The following is a 19300-nucleotide window of genomic DNA, read 5'->3' as shown; positions in this document are numbered from 1 at the left end:
GAGATCAGAGTACTTTAATGAACACCAGTTTAATCGTTTAATTAGAATTAGTGCCAAAAATTTATTAAAAAAAATAGAATTAGCGCCGACAAATTCAATGCCAAAAACTTGTTTTGTGAGCTCACAGTGAAACGTTGATCACCGAAATCTAACTCTTGAGTCGAGGCGGAAGGTTCCCAAGAATCGGATGGATGACAACCAGGAAACAACCCACCGTGACAATAAAAAACCTGAACTGTAAATATCGCTGGGACTTTTAATTAAGGACACGTTGAAAGGACACCGATCAACAGCCGTGGGACTTGAACATGTGACATATCATTCCTGGCTCACCTGCGAACAGGCCCACGTTGGACTGGCGGGACTCAAAGGGACACCGGGCCTGTCCCACCACCTCCTCCCCTTCCTGCTCCAGCGTGGACATCTAGGTCAGAGAGGACACAGTGAACACTTTACAAAGCCACATAAAGCCAACAGCACCTCACTGTTTACACCTGTCAACAAACTAAAGTCTCCGGAGCAGCAAGAGGAACGTATTAAATCAACCAGGGATTATCACAAGGCAACGGAGGCGGCATAAAGATAGTTTTATTTGATTTGATGTGCTGTATTCGGGCCGGGTCGGTAAAAGAAGAAACGTGTGAATTCGGAGATCCTGCTGTCGCGAGCTGAGAGTACAGTTTATCTCTCAGCCGCAGATATTGAGCTGCTGCTCTCCAACACGCTGTTAACAAGGTCGCAACGCTCAGGTAGGCGCGCGTGTGTGTGTGTGTGTGTGTGTGTGTGTGTGTGTGTGTGTGTGTGTGTGTGTGTGGAGTTTGAACGCATTGATTCACCTTTTGTTGTAACCACGGTTTCCATATTTAGACTGAGGAATGACAGAGACCTATTTGACTCTAAATGGACCATAATTTACTAAATGAACATCATGCTGTATTGAAGAAGACTTGAAACTAGAGATTGAGACCATAGACTGATGTTTACAGTGTTTACTGAGAGAATGAATCAAGAGAGAAGTAGTCATTTTCTCATAGACTTCTAGACAACCAGAGGAGTCGCCCCCTGATGGTCAGTAGAGAGAATGCAAGCTTTAAGACATGAATCACCGGCTTCACTCCTCACAATCGGAGGTTACCGCCTGCTTCTTGTCTCGTCTTAAATACACATAAGGCAGGACACTAATTAGCAGTTATCCTTGCAGGAGCTCTGAACACGAAATTCAGGATCTGAAATGGATCTATAACGCCAGAAAACTCTCTCTCCCTCTCTGGCACACACGCACACGCACAGTGCTCTATTATTGTTTTGGTGTAAGACCTTGAACTTTATCTTCACACCGAACCCTGAACACAAAGTGTGGAGTGGACACAATAATGGGAACACTTACACAACCCAATCAGGGCGTCGTTCCCCTAATTACATCAAATCAGGATCATCAATACAGTTTTTCTTGTTCGGTGCATCCCGTGTCTCGTCCTGTGTGATGAGTGTCGTACGTCACCGTGGTTACTTTTGGATTGTTCGTCTGCCAATGGACTTCAGAAGCAAATTATCTCAATGCTAACTGTGGCATAATAGAGCTATCCGGCTGTTTATTCTTTTATTTGGGAGGGAGTTCCTACATTCACACCATGTTTGGTGTAAACACTGTGATTTTTTGGTCCAAATTTGACTCAGATGACAACAAAAAAGGTTCCCACTGTTCTGTTAAAACTCTCTTTTAAATCACTTCTTAAAACTCATTTTCACAGACTGGCTTTCATGCGATGTCGTGGCTTTACTGCTTTATTTTATCATTGATATTATACCGTATTCTATTAAATTATTGTCTTTATATATTTTATTATTTATCGTAGCGATTGTTGTGATAGTTTCATCTTTTGGACTGTTTTATCAGGCTTTAGTTCGTCTTGCTTTGTTGAGCTTTCTGTTGTTTTATTGCTTTGCTTCTGCTGCTTTGTCTGTCAAAGCACTTTGTAAACTTTGTAAATTGTAAAGGTGCAATATCAATAATGTTATTATTAGATGTCACAGTAAAGACTCAGAGTGTGATAATTCACTGATGAATCATCTATCAAATACTATAGTCTCTTCTTTCTAACCGTTTTCCATTTGCTTTTATTTCCACCTCTGACGGAAGACAGCAGTCAGTGGCAGCGCTGCGTTTTTGTGACAACACAATTATCCAGAGAAGAAGAAAGCCGCTGATCCAGAACCTCACCTTTGCCGCGTGAACTCTGCATAAACGCCCCGAGACATCTGCACAGACACACTTCGGCTCCTTAAAAGATGGAGGGAGGGTGGGGGGGGGGGGGGGGGGGGGGGATGCGTGTTTACACCTCTGAACCTGACGCAATCCGCCACAACAGCTCTGCCCTACATATCGCTTCTGCCAAGTGTTCCTTCATTGTTCAGACAGAGTCTGGGGTTTGTGTTGCGTTTCCTCGCACAAAAAGGGCTTAAAAGGCTGAAAGTGCTTTTTAATGCAGTTCACAGTTTTCAGGCTTCAACAACAGGAAGAAGGCACGCAAGGAGACGCAAGGAAGGAACATGAACAGGAGACGTCAGTCACGGGGGTTTTGATCAGCGGGACAATAAATCTATCACGGCAAGTCAGGCTTTATGATTGTTTGCTTTGACAAATGCCTGATACAATTTAGATTTTGTATTTCATTGAATTAGTTTAAGGACTGTTGGTGTTTCTCAAAAATAAAACTCCAGCGAATGTGACCTTGAACCCAGAAGAGTCATCAAAAAAAGAAAAGAGAAGGGAATCAAGAAAAACGCATTCAAGTGAACTCTCGTCGGCCCGATTGCGATCGTGGGAAGAGAAATAATCTCAGTGCTCGCCGATCAGCAATCAGCGTTGCACTCTTCAGAAATTAAATGAAATCCTGCTTTGAATCTGATTAGAAACTCCACAGTATTGACCGGACCTCTCGCCCGTAGAGTGACATGATTTGAAGTGAAACAGCAGTTTGTTAATCACCCCCTCAAAAAAAAAACAGCTCTCAGAAGTCAGAGAGAACTGAGGCGTCGGGAAAAACAAACAAACAAAAAAAAACAAGAAATGCTGTGTAGCGACTGCAGGATCGTTACCCCGACACGTAGACGAAGACCGGCGGGTTGGACGCCTCAAAAGGTTTGTAGACGGCCTCTCTGTTGTCTGCAGACAGGCGGCCGTCTCGGCTATCTGGTCGGCGAGGCCGCGCCTTCATGGTTGGGCGTCCATTCGTGTCTTTGACCAAAAACACAGGCCTCTCGCTCAATCCCCTCTTGTCCTCCGCAGAGTCCCAGAGGCAGATTCCTTCATATGATTTACACTTCCTCCCTCTCTCCCTCTCTCTTTCCCTCTCCAGCTGTCTGGATAGACATCTCTCACATCTTTTTTTTTTTCCAGGCTAGGGGAAAAAGACGAGGGGGGGGTTGAATCTGTGGAGGTGTTCTGCGTAAATCAGCCGCTCTGTGGCAGAGGGATGATGATGATGGTGGTTAGATGTGGGTCGGTATGCCGTGGTATCAACATTTTACATCAATCTTCCTCCCTGTGTGCGAACCTTTGGACACACTGAGCAATGAGACTGTGCAGGTCTTCTGAGACAACCTGAGACATCACGGGTCCTGGGAAAAATACTCTCCAGGTACGAACGTTGAGATGTGGGATTCAGTTCATAAGCTCCCAGACTAGACTGGTCAATAACTCAATGTGATCCATTAACTTTGCACTTAACCCCTCCCCCAAAACGGTGATTGTCCAATCGTGGCTTAGCAGCCATAGCTAGGCGGCGTAACCGTTACAATTTGGAAAAGGATCCATTCAGGACATATTTAATAATATTCAGTGTTTTCCCATACTCTTACATCTGGAACCCCTGCTAGGCCAATATACGTTTTATGTTTTTCTCATGCCAAAAAATAATACAAAGTAAGAGTTTATTATTAAGTGTCTGTGGTTAGTTCACGTCTGTAATAGCCGGATAAAATTTGGTTAAAAACAGATCGGCGATGCTGTTTCGCCCTCATTGTTTTCCCATGATGTTTGACAGGAGTGACGTAATTGGGGGGTGAGTCAATTCCCATAGACCTCTATGTTAAAAATGGCCAACTGTACAGCAGAAATAAACATGTTTACAAACTGTTCTGGTCTCTATAGATAACATCTCCGTTCAAGTTAGCCGTGATTAAGGGGCGTGGCCTCTTTGAGTGACAGGTGGGTGCAGTTTCAGGTCGCTCTCTGCTAGCTGTCTGCTTGGGATAAACACTGTTATTTATTCATTGTTGCTTTAATTTGTTTTTTAAATGCCAGTCCATTTATTTTCATTCATTTGGTTTGTTCTTAAATTAAACTATTACTTTGTTAATTTTTCATCTTTTTTTACATTTAATTGCTTCAATTTGTAATAAATGCCCTTTACACATAATTGTTGTTGTTGTTGTTGGTAGCGCGGTGCTGCTGTGGGAAACTTTCTATTATAGTTTCATTGTCAAGGGCAAAACTCGTATCTGATCGCAGATTCAGAGATTTAATTCTGGATTAAGTGCCAACAAAACAAACATGACACCACAGCTACAATACTTGTGTTAATTAAGGTGTAAACCTTGAAGTGACTCCTTGAGACGGACTCGGCTAGTTCTCAGGTCAGCGCACTAGAAAAAACAAAAACAAAAAACAATCCAGTGAAATGTCAAAATGTCTTCATTTACTCAGCTCCCCTCTGGATTTATAACAGCGTGCCTCCCCCACACAGTTAGATTTACGGTCGGTGCTGTAGGACTCATACTCCTTCCTCCTCTTCCTCCTCCTCCTTTAATGGCCCCGCTGTGAATCACAGTCCATACCCGTGATGTCACCGCCGAGGCTCCGACCACGACATCACGTCGGGTTTTCACTTTTGCATTTTCCTCAAAACAAACGTTTCCAAAGTACTGCGTTCATCACTTCCTCCCCTTGTCGTTTCATCTCCTCCTTCTGCTTTTGGCATTTTTTCCCCCAAAAAAGAAGCTGTTGCATTATTGCCTTCATCAGCACATTTTGTGTTCCGTCAACAGATTGCTCCTCAGATTGCTCCTCGCCGCTCGCCTTGTTGAGCAAACAGATTAATCCGCCCCAACAGGAAGCGTTTGAAGTCACCCGGCCACGTAAACATACCAAAGTCCCCATCTGACATGATTGGTCCCCACACAGCCCCCCCCTGACCCCCCCTTTAAAATAAATAAATACGTTTAGTCATTTTCCAGTTATTTTTCTCACAGCTTTGACCGTCAGCTTTGGGTTGCGTCATCGCTGAAAACACATCTCTCACAGCCAGGTGTGACCCGTCTTCGCAGCAGTGTTTGTGTACGTGTTACTTCATATTAAATGTCTCTTGTTCCAACGTGAGGCTATCTCTAAACGCCTATCACAGATGTGCTCCATCTGAAGAGTGTTGCTGGAGATGAACGTAACAGCATTGCAGTGCAGTAAGAGTTGCGTAATGCAGCTTCATATCATGTTGTTTTTTCTGGCCTTATTTCTCCTTTAGGCCCGAGACGCTACCGGCAGAATTATAGTTTTTCATTCACAAAAGATTACCAATACATAATTATACATATATATATAATATATATATATATATATATATATATATATATATATATATATATATATATATATATATATATATATATATATATATATATATATATAAATATATAACATTTCAGAAAACTTGAAGTGCAAAAATAATTGTTTTAATGTCAGTGATGAACGGGTCAGTTTCATGATGATATACGTGTAGTGTCGTCAACATCTTTGAAATTAGTATTTTGTCAGACTCTGATTGAGAAATCTCCACTTCAGCGGCTCTAAAATACGCCAAACTTTACACTTTCCTTCCTCTCTATATTCTGAAGGTTTCTGCAGAGGGAAGTCTTCATGTATCATTCAGAGCTTGATTTATTCAAACATTTTATAACTAAAACATGGCCAAAATTGATTTAAATTGTCGTTGACAGTGTTTTCTGAGTCATGGCGAGTTTGAAAGAGATATCCAAAATTAAACAGGCTTTATCCAATTCTTTTGACAGAAATGTATGCAAATTAGCACATACCTAATAAGATGTTGCCTCATTTGCGTCGTTAAAGAAAATAATTCAGAAAACTTGTTTTAACTCTAATCACCTGTAGTATCTCGAATTAAAGTTATACATGTTATTCATTTTACTTCATAGCTTTATATATATATATATATATATATATATATATATATATATATATATATATATATATATATATATATATAATATTATAAAGTTAAGATTACTGTTAGTTAAGATTGTATTACCATTTTATGCTATGAATGTTATCTTTTGCTAACTTTATTATTCAACTGTAAAATATCTCACCCCAAAAAAATAACTCAACAAAAAAAATTATAAAATAAAAGAATAGCAGTTATTATATTAGCTTAACATTTTCACAATTATGACAATTTTGACTCCATATTTCATAATCCCTCTGGCTTCACTGTCTCAAAGGCTGTATGTTACATGCATGTGTCCGAGTCGGGATGTGCAACAGTCGGTTTGCACAGATGTTTAAAACATCTGCTCCGCGTGAACCTCCGTCAGCCGCGCTTACGACACCCCTGATAATGACGCCGTCACAGAAAGCCGGCGTGGCGTTAATGTGGCACGAGTTTATTTCCGTCACTTCCGTGAGCAACTTCGTGGACTGGGTAGCATCTCACCACAGCCGTCCTGTGACGCGAGCTCGCTATCTTACCTTATAGTTCCGGCAGGTGGGGTTGAAGGCGTTGGTGCCGCAGGCGAAGAGTGTCTCGTCGTTGCGCGGCACCAGCACTTTGATGTAGTTGTAACATTCGTCCTGTTGGGTGGAAAAAAAAAACAGATTTGACGTTACTGTGCGTCAGAATCCGAGTCCGTGGAGTCAACTCAAGCAGGACTTGCAGCAGGTGGATGTGCATTTCGCTGGCTGACACGCTCATACAGCCTCCTCTCTGTTCTACTGTCATTATCGTAATCCCCAGGCTGATTTTTGTAGTTTTTTTTCCCCTTAATGCAGCTCTGGGGAGGGAGACGCGACGCCAAAACGCCACAGTCTGTCGTCTCCTGATGGATGTGCGCACCGATTCTGATAAGCTACCTGCACACCGTTGCTTATTGCAAATCTTCTCTGTGCAGGAAAACGAAAGGCGGAGGCGAAGGAGTGAGACAAATAAATGTAAATGCGTGTGTGTCTGGGAGATAATACTCACGCTGTTTTTCCCTCTCACGGTGCACTTCTCTACATCCTTCGTCTTCCAAGTCAGCTTCTGAAAAAAATGAACAAGACAGCCAACTGTCAAGCTCAAAGACAAGCTGTTTCTCACCATCCCGGCTTTTGTTGCTCCCGATCGTTCAAGTGCCATTACGAGACAGCTGTGATGAAAATCTCATTAACTTCAATAAACTGTCGTGGAAAAACAAGCAACAAACAAACGGATAAATATCAGGGAAGCCTGCGCAGCTCGTCAGCGGGAAGCTAAACATGGTGGTTTCTCAGTGATAAAAAAAAAATAAAGAAAGAAAATCACTCTGCAAAATAAATCTGGATCCGTGAGAACAGAACACAAACACTGGAAATCAAAGGATGTTTGCATCACTTCACAGTCTATATGAGGAGCAGCCAATTAGCCCCAATTAACCAAATGGACAGAAGCTCTGCCCACTGGCACACACGCACGCACGCGCACACGCACACACACCGTGTCAGCGCTGGAAAAAAAATCCATCTTGACTAGTTCAATGTGCTCCCTTCAATTTTCTCAGAACTCATAAATACCCCAGAGAAGGCTGGACATTGTCTAACATCCTGCTTCAGTTCCACATCATTCTTTCGCCAACAGCTCCTGACAGCATTTGAGCCGACTGGAAGCTCAACGTCTCACTCAGTGAGGTTGAGCGAACACCTGTGCATTATGGGACGGGCCTCTACAAGCAGTAGAAACGCACCGCGGTCAGGATCTTTATATCTGCAGTCGAAGCTTGAGGGATTTCCTTCGATATTTAAGACTATATCATTTTGATACCAATTGAGCCTTTGCTAAGCCCCGTCCCCTCCATGCTACTCCATCAGAGCTACCATGGAGCCCACACTGTCAATAACTGCACTCCCTGAAGAAATTAAGTATCAAATCGAGAAAGTGATTTCAGAGAGAAACAGAAAGGTCGTCTACAATATGAGTTGGAAGGATTTTTCCAGAATGTCGAAGCAGCAAAAGCAGGTATAAAAAGATAAAGATAGAAGCTAAAGCTTTTACGGATCACAGTGTTAAAGTGAACCACCACGTCACCAAATTAAGGAACAGGAGCTGTTGGATGTTACGCTATGATTGGCCAGTCTGCGTTTGAGGGGCGGGAGCTAACGAAGGATCAATTGTGACTTAAAGTCTTGATTTCATCAACTTCTGAATGCAAACTCTTCCTTGTATTTCCTTGTGTTTCCACCAAATGAAAGAGAAACTTCAACAACGACAAAAACAGTCCACGTCCTATGCTTTAGACGCTGAAAAGTACAAACTGAAGAAACTTTTCTTTCATCACATTTCTTTCTCTTTTTTTTGGGGTCTTAAATTTGTCTCAAGGTGTTCTCAACTACGACTTCACACTCGGACCAAACGTTCCTGAAAAACAATTTGTCCCAACGGCCTTGTCAATTTGTCTCAGCTTGTTTTCCAATTCCTCGGATAGCTTTCAGTCCTGCAGTCAGATCAGAAACTACGTAGAACAGCAGGTGAATGCAATCTAACTGCCGGGTACCCAGGAACAGGCCTCTTAATTGTGGAGGGTTTCCTGTTTTACACATTCAAACCAACATTATGTGATTTCCTCTGTATGCCTTATTCGGAATGCATGAAAGAATAAGGCAAATTATTCTATTTTTATTATGAACAAATCCCTGGGAATAGCTCAAACCACTAATGTGTTAACCATTCTCTCAACGTGTCTGACTTCCTTATCGTTTCTGTCGCAGGACTCTCTGTCCTTTCGTCTTTCCACTTTCTCGACAACCGTTCATCCGATCGACTCCGCTCTTGGTGTGTGCATCGCTCAGTCACCGAGGGAGCGCAGCGTCGAGCGTGACGTTGTTCGGATGAGCAGTTCTTCAGAAATCTGTGGGCAGCGACACCGAATGCCAAGGAAACCGACCCGCTCCCAAAGTGCACATTTTAAATGGACACAGCACTAGTTTCCTAAAACAGCTGTGTTCTGGAGATTTTAGTGAACATTATTCAAACATAAGTAAAAAGTGCATTTGTTGGGGACTTTTTTTTTATACACATCGATGTGAGATGGACTCAAACTGTGATCATGGTGCTGAAGGTACTCATCAACCAGGGCAACACGTGTTGGGGTCAAGTCTTTGTTTTGTTCTTCTCAAGAGACTTCTTCACAATAAACAACATTGAATATTGCCACCCTAATTCTTCTTATTCTTTAGTCATTGCACATCTTTTGTCTGAGTAAAACAACAATAGAATCAGAATAGTGGGGAATAACTGCCGTATAATAAAATGCTCGGAGCGGTACTCGACTCCTTTTCGTCTCAGCGCTCTGTCCTCCGGGTCCGTGCACGGATCAACTCCGACGCCACTTTGTGAAGATCTGACACGATTCAGTGCGAGTCAGCATTATGGTAATAGGGCTCTGCCTTGTCCACGCTCGATTTGGTTTACTAATAATTACTTATGGCCACCCAAGACCGGGGAGAGCAGTGAGGGGGAGAATGTGAAAAGAGAGCCCGGTGTGAAAAAATGAAGAGCTGGTTTCGAAATGAGCCCCAAGTGAAAGAAATGGATCAGTGATGAAGAAGACGCACCATTTTCTATTGATGCGAGTTAGTCTCAGGAATGGGAGAGCAAGAGGCCGAACAGCGGTACAGTCTTCAATGAATTTCAACTCACGTCTCTGTGATCACACCGAAGGCGGCGGAGGTTTGGTAAATGGATAAACAAATGCATCATATAATATACATTCAATATCGAAAGTTCTCACATAACATAAAAAAGAAAAGAAAGATAAACTGACATAGTGCTGCTCTAAAGTTGACCCAAATCAATAGTGTAGATCTACCCGACATGGAGCGTGACCTTATCGGAGTGAATATCCGTGTTCGCCGCTAATCTAAATGCAACCAAACAAAAGTCCGGGCCTCAGAGGGCTTTTATTTAAGTGCAATCATGTTTGACAAATGAGATTCCGATAGGAAGGAGCGTGGCACTTCAAAAGCCACAAGAGCCGCGCTCCACTTGTATTGGAAATATGTCTGAAGAGAGATTGCTTAATACTTGAATGAAAAGGCAGGCAAGGGCAGAAAGGAAAATAATGAGTCACAAACATTACAAGAGATTTTCATAAAAACACACACACTCCAAAAAACCAGAACTAGTCTTCAGAGAGCATCGAGCCTTTCTTTATACATCATAAAGAAATATCACCAGCAAAATCATACTTTCTGTCATATCTGATACTAAATGACCACAGAATCCTAATTATTTTGAACCATTTTTACAAATAAAGCTGGGTAATTCTCTACTGGGAAGTCACAGAGTATTGGTAAGGACCACAATACAAAGACGCTAATAGACGAATATATGTTAAACTCCAGCGAGATATTTGTGCATCAGTCGTTGAATCAGAAATATTGGGAATATATATTGTCACAGGCTGTGGGCGTCCAGAGCTCGACCTCATATTTGTACAGAGACTGGGCAAAACTGTGTATAAATATGTGTATGAACCATAAACTGTCTCTGGTAACACCGGGACCATATTTATGCCAAGATTAAGTCATTTTGAGCAGCTACAATGTTAGCATAGCCGAGCACCGATGGATCCCCACTGAGAGACCTGAGAAAGCATGAATTCAGACTATTTACAAATCCACATCATGGCGTAGTTATTTTGGCATCCATTTTATCAGTTTTTCCCCCCAACAAGACACACATTGTGTTTATTATGTTGTTATAGCTTTAGTAAACCAGCCAACATGTGTACTTGCTAGATACAGTGAAGAGGTCACCTGATGACATTATCAACCCAGACACATTCACGTTTCAACGCATCTGGGACTTCCACAACATCTAGGAAGCATCTAGTGTGAGTAACACACATTTCCTAAATTTAAGAGTAAGAATTCCTCTTGGATCTGAGTTCTTGCATTAGGGAAATCAAAAGGCCGTGGTCGGGTTGAGAAAAGCAGACGGCGCGGAGAAGCTGCACATTAAACACTGTTCCGGTGATACATGATAGACATCGACTCTCACACACAAACACACATCAAGAAAGGTTATATGTTGGACCAATAAATCAAACAGAGGTGACTGTGGACAGACTTTCCTACCTGCTGTGGGATTATCTGCTCAGACGAAGTGGCGAGATTGATGGCAAACACATGGTCCCTGAAAGAGATAGAGAATCAAGAAAGCGTCAGCGAGGTCGTCTCCGCACTCTTTCCGTCAGCCCCGACGCGTTCTGCATGCAAATGCCCTGAAAGCCTCTGATCCAACCATTCCCCTAAAAGACTGATTGAAAGCTGCTCGACAACAGCGAGGTGGAAAGGTGGATTAACGAAAAGTTTATTGGCTTTTCGACAAAAAGTTGTCCAACGCCAAACGTTTCGTCAACTGTCGACGCAACCCACATGAATCACTTGTGAAGTGAGGCGTGCACTTTGTTGTTTGCAGCTGTGGAAAATATCAAGTCCACTTAGGCACATTAGGAATCTCTCTCTACATTTTCAGACGGGGTTCTTGGCAGCGAGCGCGCTGCAGTTTGAGACCGAGCCAACAACTGCAGTGGAATTTATTTTGCACAATGAAAATAGGCAGAGGAGGTGCAACAGCCTCATACTTTTGAGATAATTAACCTACGCCATCTTGATCGAGATTGGAGCAACGTGCAGTTAGGCGGAGAGATGCACTAGAAAGGCCCAAACTGCTAACAATGAAAAGGGTTTGGGTATTTCCATTGGTTAAATAAAGGTGAAAGAAACAACTAAATCAGTTGTTTTATAAAATATATTTCAGGGTCTGGTGAAACTTTGTAAGAACTCAATGGATAAAGATTTGGTTTCTAGTAACTCAATCTTAATTCTTCACATTAGAGCACATTAAGGTTATTCATCTTGGGAAAGTCAGCCAGAATAAAACAAAATGATGCAACTGAAAAACCCAGCCCAGTGGTGCCAACTCTTTTCATTGCCTCCCTGCGAAGCCACTCCCCCAAAATGATCGTAATAAAACGTATAACAACAAGTATAACAAGAACGTTTGTTGAAGAAGATTACCAACCCTGGCTTTTCTGGACTAGAAACCATAATCAGATTTAAATAAAATTGTCTTGAGCTTTTGTGCCATACCATGTATGTAGCTATGCATGCATTCACATGATCAAATTAGCAGACAGTGTGAACGTAAATGTACAACGCTAACCGTCATAAGCACTTTGCAAAACCTACAAATGCAGTACATAGTATTGCCAGCTCAAAGTATATCATGAAGTACCGGTCTGCTCCCGGACCTTTCGTCTCTCCAACATCCCAGTCAGACTTGACCCCCTCAGTAAACAAGGCAAACAAAGCCACATGAGCCCGCTGGTGATGTCACAACCAGTAGGTGAGTGGGGACCACTGACCGGGCAGCGATGTAGAGCATGCGGTTGATCCTCAGCATCCTCTGGAAGTCCAGGCCCAGGCGGACGGTGTCATTGTCCGACATGAGTCCCTGGAAGCTGGGATAGAGGTAGGAGGCTGCGTGGGGGGAGAGAAAACACAAATGTTCAAGAAGTCGGAATAATACAATAAATAAAAAAAGACAGCCGCTAACTAGCTGAGCTCGTTGAGGTATTGTTACATTGTTTTTTTCAAAACTGCAAAAGAAAAACAGAAATCAAACCTCACTTTAGTTCAATTAGAAATAATGTTAACATCAACTGTTAATAATACTGTACCGTCTCACCACACAGGCCTGCTTTATTAAGCGCTTCATTCATTCTTAGTTGTCATGCATTAGCACTTTTGCAAACAGCTGTTGTTATTTTAGGATTTGTAAAAAAACAAAAAAGGACAACAACGCCTCAACATTTATCCATAACTAATCCGCAGCTTAGAGGAGACAAAAAAAAACAAAAAAAACATTACACCTTCACAGTTTAAGAAACACTAACCCAAGGTTGCAATTTGGCAAAATGTGCCGAAAATACAGAGCACGCACTTGTCTGCTAATGTGCACTCGTGTAGGTGGATGAGCAAGAGAATAAATATAATCCAAAGATCGCAAATCAGCTGGTCGTGTCACAGAAGTCGGTCTGATTTAAATAATCGGCTCTTAACGGACGAGCCAAGCGAGGACGAGGAGCCGAATCACAACCATCTGGAGAGAGAATGCTTGTCTGTCTGGTGAAGCCACGTTTATATCGCACTTGTCTGCCTCTGAGGTCATCGAAGTGCATCCTCGACTCCAAACAACACCACATATAAATAACAATATCTGTTACTGCAGGCCGGATATATTAAATTCAGTGTAGCAACATAACAGATAAAATTAACTGAGGTAAAGAGAAGGACGTGATGCAAACTCTACTTTCACTCTTTCTCTTCCTGCATTTTAATGTAATTTTTCTACTGCAGCAACTCACTGGAGGGAAACATTCATTTAAACAATGGGAGATTGTGTCCAGTACTTAAATAAGAGAATGACAGCCAGTCAGTAGATATCTATCTATATATCTATATATCTATATATATCTATAGATAGATAGATAGATAGATATCTATCTATCTATATATATATATATATAGATCTATAGATATATAGATATATAGATATATCTATATATACCTGGAGCATCCTTTTATTTTACAGATATATATATATATATATATATATATATATATATATATATATATATCTATATCTATAAATGTATCTATAGATACATATGTATCTATAGATACATTTATAGATATAGATATATATATATATATATATATATATATATATATATATATATATCTGTAAAATAAAAGGATGCTCCAGGCAGAGAGGAAATTAGCCTGCTCGATGCCGACACCAGGCTGCTTCCCACATCACAGAGATTTGCTTTCCGTTTCCCTTTTCCACCCCAAATTAAGATTCAGCTCCAGGCCCCGGCGCGCTGGATGTGTAAAGCACTGTATTAAGTGGCCTCCAGCCTCCCATCTGACCTGGGCTGCTGCTGAATTAGCAATCCCCGCTAGAAATACACCACAATCGGAAATGAGTCTCTCTACGGGGAGCCCTCTGTTCCTCGAACCGCCGGTCTTGAATCGACTGTTTAAAGATTTAAACGCCTAACGTCTGGACCTCGCTGTGCTGTCTGGTGAAGAGACTCCCAGTGGCTCTTCGGCCCGCCACACTATCCTCCCCCTGGAAAATGAGGATTTTCTAATTACTCTTCAGCACTTTCACATCCTCTGAAGCTTAGGGGGAGGAGGGAGAGGTGGGTGCTAATCAGGGCAAAATCCTGGACCAGGTGACGGTGAGGTATTTGAGCCTCTGGAAGCACAGGTGTGATGCTGGCCGAAGGCCCGGAGACTAAACCAGAATCTTACATCCTGGAGCTGCGATCACACTGAGACTTTACAGGCGCAGCGGATAAAAAAACAACAACGGGCGAACGAATGTGACTAACGGGGAAACAAAAACGGATAAAAGCAGATGTCTCGAACTCTCGTCGTTGCTGCGCTGTTGAGTTTGAATAGTTCATCGCAATAAAACGCGGCTAATGTCTTTTTTCTGCGTTTTTCTGCGTCGAGTGTGACATTGAAGAGCGGCGCTTTGTAACTTGTATGGGCGCATAAAAACCACGAGAAAAAATGTCCAAAAGGCTTCTCAGTGTGATCCAAGTCTGCATTCAGACCAAGATTGGCATCATTAAGCAAATATTTGTATTAACAAATTATAATTAAAGTAATTTTTAATGCAAAAACACCAAATATTTCCTTGGTTTTAATTTTTTTGGGGTAAAGTGAATATATTTTTGAAGATATTCATATGAATTAATATAAAAATATATATGTATATACAATTATTTTATTAAAAATTTAAATTAATTAGATATTATATAAGGGATCTAGTAAACTTTAATGGGCCTTTTTATTTTACTCAAGAAAATGCTTGGAAGATTAAGCACTGATAAAAAATAAACGGCATCGTCCAGCACTTTGTCGGCCATTGAGTGCAAATGCAGACGGTGAAGCCCCAAATTTCACCGTTTATCTTGCCATGGTCCAGAGAGAAGTTGAGCAATTATCATCTTGATATACGTTTCCAGAGATGCACACTCATTTCTCCTCGCACAATAAAGTATTAAAGCCACTGCATTGAGCTCTGACATCTCAAAAGGTGTTGAACTAACGGATGCATTACTCAAACGGGACTTCCCGGATCTTATTTCATCTCACCCGCAGGCCTTGTGTGCATGCGTGTTACTAATTTAGATAAGCCGCTTCACAATAAGCCATCTGTAAAGGACCCTGGATACCCTTTTCACATATTTATTATGGCAAAAAGTGGAACCAATTCACCATTCAAAAGCAATTAGTTACTTTCCGTTACCGCAGAGGTTGAGACGGGCCATCGTGTGTTGAAGGCCTCTTAAAGAACGCCATCAGTGTTGATGTCGGTGGAAAGTTTCAGTGTCCCATTACAGTCAAAATCCCAAACTTCATGCAGAGTGAAATTTTCCTCAGTTGCGACAAAAATGTAATAACTTTGCCCTCCACATCACATTGCTTGACATCAATCATCAGAACATGGTTTATGGAGCATCCAGCTGAGAATTAATTTCTGGGGAAAAGAGTGAAAAGGAATACTTCACCCACAAAATTACCTCTTTTTTTATATCAGTGACTCAGACAGTGTTACTTTGAATTCTTGAAGAAAACTTTCAGTTCACACTGTTTTGTGAACGAAGAATGAAACATTTAAAAAACTGAGAAAAAGTCTGGATGAATTAAAGTAAGTGCGGGGCTTCGTTTAAGGAAAGCAAAACCATGTAAAAACATCCATTTACAAACTCTCACAGAGTTCATGCCGTTTAAAATCAGACTTATTCATCTGGCCGTGTGCTCACTACATTTGAACTGCCCCGGGCTGAAGCTCCACTCTCGTGAGTTTCAAGTGTGCTATTGGATTTAACTGCACAAACTGTCTGAGAGTTTGTAAACTAATGTATTGATATAGTTTTGCTATCAACGCTGCGCCCCCGTCTTTCCTTGGTGGAGGCACACCAGAGGAAAGGTTTTCTTCAAGAATCCCAGGTAAGACAGAGTGAGCAGTTAATACACAAATGCTTGTTTTATGGGTGAAGTATTACTTTAATATAACGGATCAAACGCGGCAGCAGCTTCTACTACCACTTAATCCTCAAAGTCGTCCGCCCGACCCTCCAGAAGATGGAGGGGCGGCGGGCGACTCCAGGATGATTTCATGGACTTCGGCCTCATGCAGTACTTCGGGTCGTGATGGACGTCTCGCGTGGGACCTCGTGGACCCGCTGTCACCCGCCGCAACCGGAGGTGATAAATTGCTCTCATTACACCTGGGATGGAGCTCCACATATAGCACTATTAGCGCAGCTATTCCTGCTAATGGTCGCGTTGCTCTCTTCCAGATAGATCAATTACCGTGTGCGGGCCACGGTCCCGGCCGCCCTCTTAAATCAATTATGGGCCATTACATTCGGGAAGCCGGGACCCTCCCCCGCCCGGTGATCAGGTGCCGTTGATGGGTCCACCCAGGCTGGTCCGACGAAGCGCCGTTTTGGGAGTGCCACAGATTACCAAGATCCTCCTCAAGTCAAACACTTGACTTCAGTCATACGAAGGACACCGCGATGATTTCACCTTTAAGGACCGTCAGATTACTTGTATTGGGTTTTTGTCTTCATTCTTTTAATTAACAGCAGTTCTTGAGTGAAAATGTTTTTTTCGAGTGTGATTTAGCTCATATTTACATTAATGTGGTTTATATATTAATAGTCTCTGAGTGTTTTGGGTTGTGCTCTTTGTTGTGTTCACACAAACATCAGGTGCAAACATAAACGCTCAGTCTGATCTAGCAATTTCACGCAAACCCAAATGACCCAAACAAGCCAAGCGGACATATTGGAAATACAGGTCCACAATTGGTACCTTTCTGTACATTTCTACATTTCTGTATAAATATCAATATATTATTATTTTAGTAGTGTATATATACATATAGTAATATATAAAAATGACATGTCCAGTTGGTTTTCTTTGATCTAAATCAACATTAGAAGATCTTTATTGTCTTTATTAGTTTGGGTGTAACATAGAGAAACCCTTCAGGTTCAGGTTTAGAACCTTACTTACAGACTCCACCTCACTGTGACTGAGAACGGTGTTTTCGTGCTTGCATCGCTTCCTTTTTCACGCCAAAGTGAAACAGAACGACAGCAATAAATATTCCGGCAAGCCGAAAAACTAAAACCTCTGAAAAAAGAAACAAACATTCCCTTAAAGCACATCCACCGCCCTCAGCCGCGTTCCCCGTGTGATGACATAATGCCCCGCTTTACTTTTTACATCCACTTCTGCAACGAGGATCGCCATGGCAACGCTGGGTGGATCTTTTTTCTGAACTTACACTCTCTGCCCACGATGCTGATGGGCTCCAGGTCCTGGGGGAACGGCGTGGCTCCCGAGGTCAGCCGAGGTAAGAAGGCGGCCAAGGTGAGAGCCAGGACGGCCGGCAGGACGGGTCGAGGCGAGCCGGGCATCGGCCTCATTTTGGCGGGGAGATGAGGCCTCACTAGAAACACATGGCCCACGGCAGATTCACCTCCCACCTGGAGTGAGACGAAAGGTCAACAGGGTCAGAACAGTCGGTAAAGCAGAGTTTCAACACGAGTGGATACTTATACGAGAAAACCCTGAACCGTAAATGTTGGGGACATCGTGCGGGAATGTTAATATCTGCGGGAAGAGACGGCGACAGATGGGTGGTGGAGGGATTTGTCGAAAAACAAACTTCGAACCGCGATGGCGACCTGGGCTCCCCCCGCCAACTTATTTAGGGCAGCGTGTCCTCCACAGGGGTCCTAACAAGCCGTCCCTAATTTATGTACTGTGTCGCTTGGCAAGGAGGCTCGGGACACATGCTTTTTTTTTTAAGTGGGAGCAGGAAATTAAGTCAACAGAGGCATGAACCGTCATCAATATTGATAGTACCGGCTTCATTTAAATGCAGGGGAGAGAGCGGCGCTCAGAATGAGGTCAAGCGACGATCACAACGCAATGAATCCAGAGGAGTGGGCGGGGGGGTCTGCTGTGTGTGCTTTGTCAACTCAAGCTTCAACACGTCTACGACCATGCGGTCTTTAATTATTATTATCGTGACATTACCGTCATAAAATAACAGAGTTGGTTCACGCTGTAAAAAAAACTGCGCTTTTATTGCGACATTTCGAGAACTGTGACGAGGAGAAGCACATTAAACATTGAAGTATTTAGGGCCATTATCGGAGTACGAGAAAAGAAAAGAAAAGAATTGAGGTAAAGGGGTAGGTAGAAAATAGCTTGAGGCAAAAACACAGATATTCTCTGAGATTGAAGTGGTACATTTTAAGAAAAAACTAAAAAAGTTCCTGAAGAAAAAAACGTTTTATCTGAGATTATGAAGTCATACATTTGCAGAGGAAACACTCTTCTCTAAAAGTGAAAAATGTACGGCGTCGTTTCACCAGGTCGGCTCAACCTCATCACAGCACAGACGACGTCGGCGTTAAACAATGTGCCGACTTGAGCAGCAGCCAAACCGCGAGAACGCCGGCAGAATGTAGTTGCGCCTCAAGTGGTGTAATTACGGTAAAGAGGTTATATATACGCGTATCCTTTCATGCAAGGAGCATGTGATGTGTGATATGAGAGGAATCCTAAAGGAAGCGTTTCCGATGTCCTGAAAGAAACACACAAGCCTCCATTGTTCTTCCTGTGTTTGTTTATGAACATAAATTAAAATCAATATAATAATGTATACATTTTGCACTTGTTATTAGGATGATCTAACCTTGCATAGTGAAGCGATGTGGTTCCTTTTTTTATTTGTTCTCACAAATGTATGACATAAATCTGTAAATATACTCTTTTAAATGTACCCCTAAAATCTTAGAGAATATCCTTCAATCCTCCAACTTAATGAGCCCTCAGTCAACTCCGCTAGCTGGGGAGAGAAACACTTCGTCAGGGTATGAT

The 19300-nt window shown here is 42.2% G+C and overlaps 1 protein-coding gene across 1 annotated transcript in view; it reads right to left on the bottom strand.

Moving 5' to 3' along the window:
• sema6cb (semaphorin 6Cb) overlaps positions 1-17835 on the bottom strand; it is a gene marked incomplete at its 5' end in the record, with an annotated part of 63707 nt that extends 45872 nt beyond the window's left edge. Inside the window, 6 exons of the mRNA XM_079227484.1 lie at positions 334-424; positions 6764-6865; positions 7257-7313; positions 11384-11441; positions 12676-12790; positions 17694-17835. Of these exons, the coding sequence (XP_079083610.1) occupies positions 334-424; positions 6764-6865; positions 7257-7313; positions 11384-11441; positions 12676-12790; positions 17694-17835 (565 nt within the window). The remainder of the gene's footprint in view (positions 1-333; positions 425-6763; positions 6866-7256; positions 7314-11383; positions 11442-12675; positions 12791-17693) is intronic.
• Positions 17836-19300: the final 1465 nt, after the last annotated feature.

This window comes from Taurulus bubalis, assembly GCF_910589615.1.
Source record: "Taurulus bubalis genome assembly, chromosome: 12".
Lineage (NCBI taxonomy): Eukaryota > Metazoa > Chordata > Actinopteri > Perciformes > Cottidae > Taurulus > Taurulus bubalis.
The sequence above is the reverse complement of the archived record's forward strand: the minus strand, read 5'-3'. Positions and strand labels throughout refer to the sequence as shown.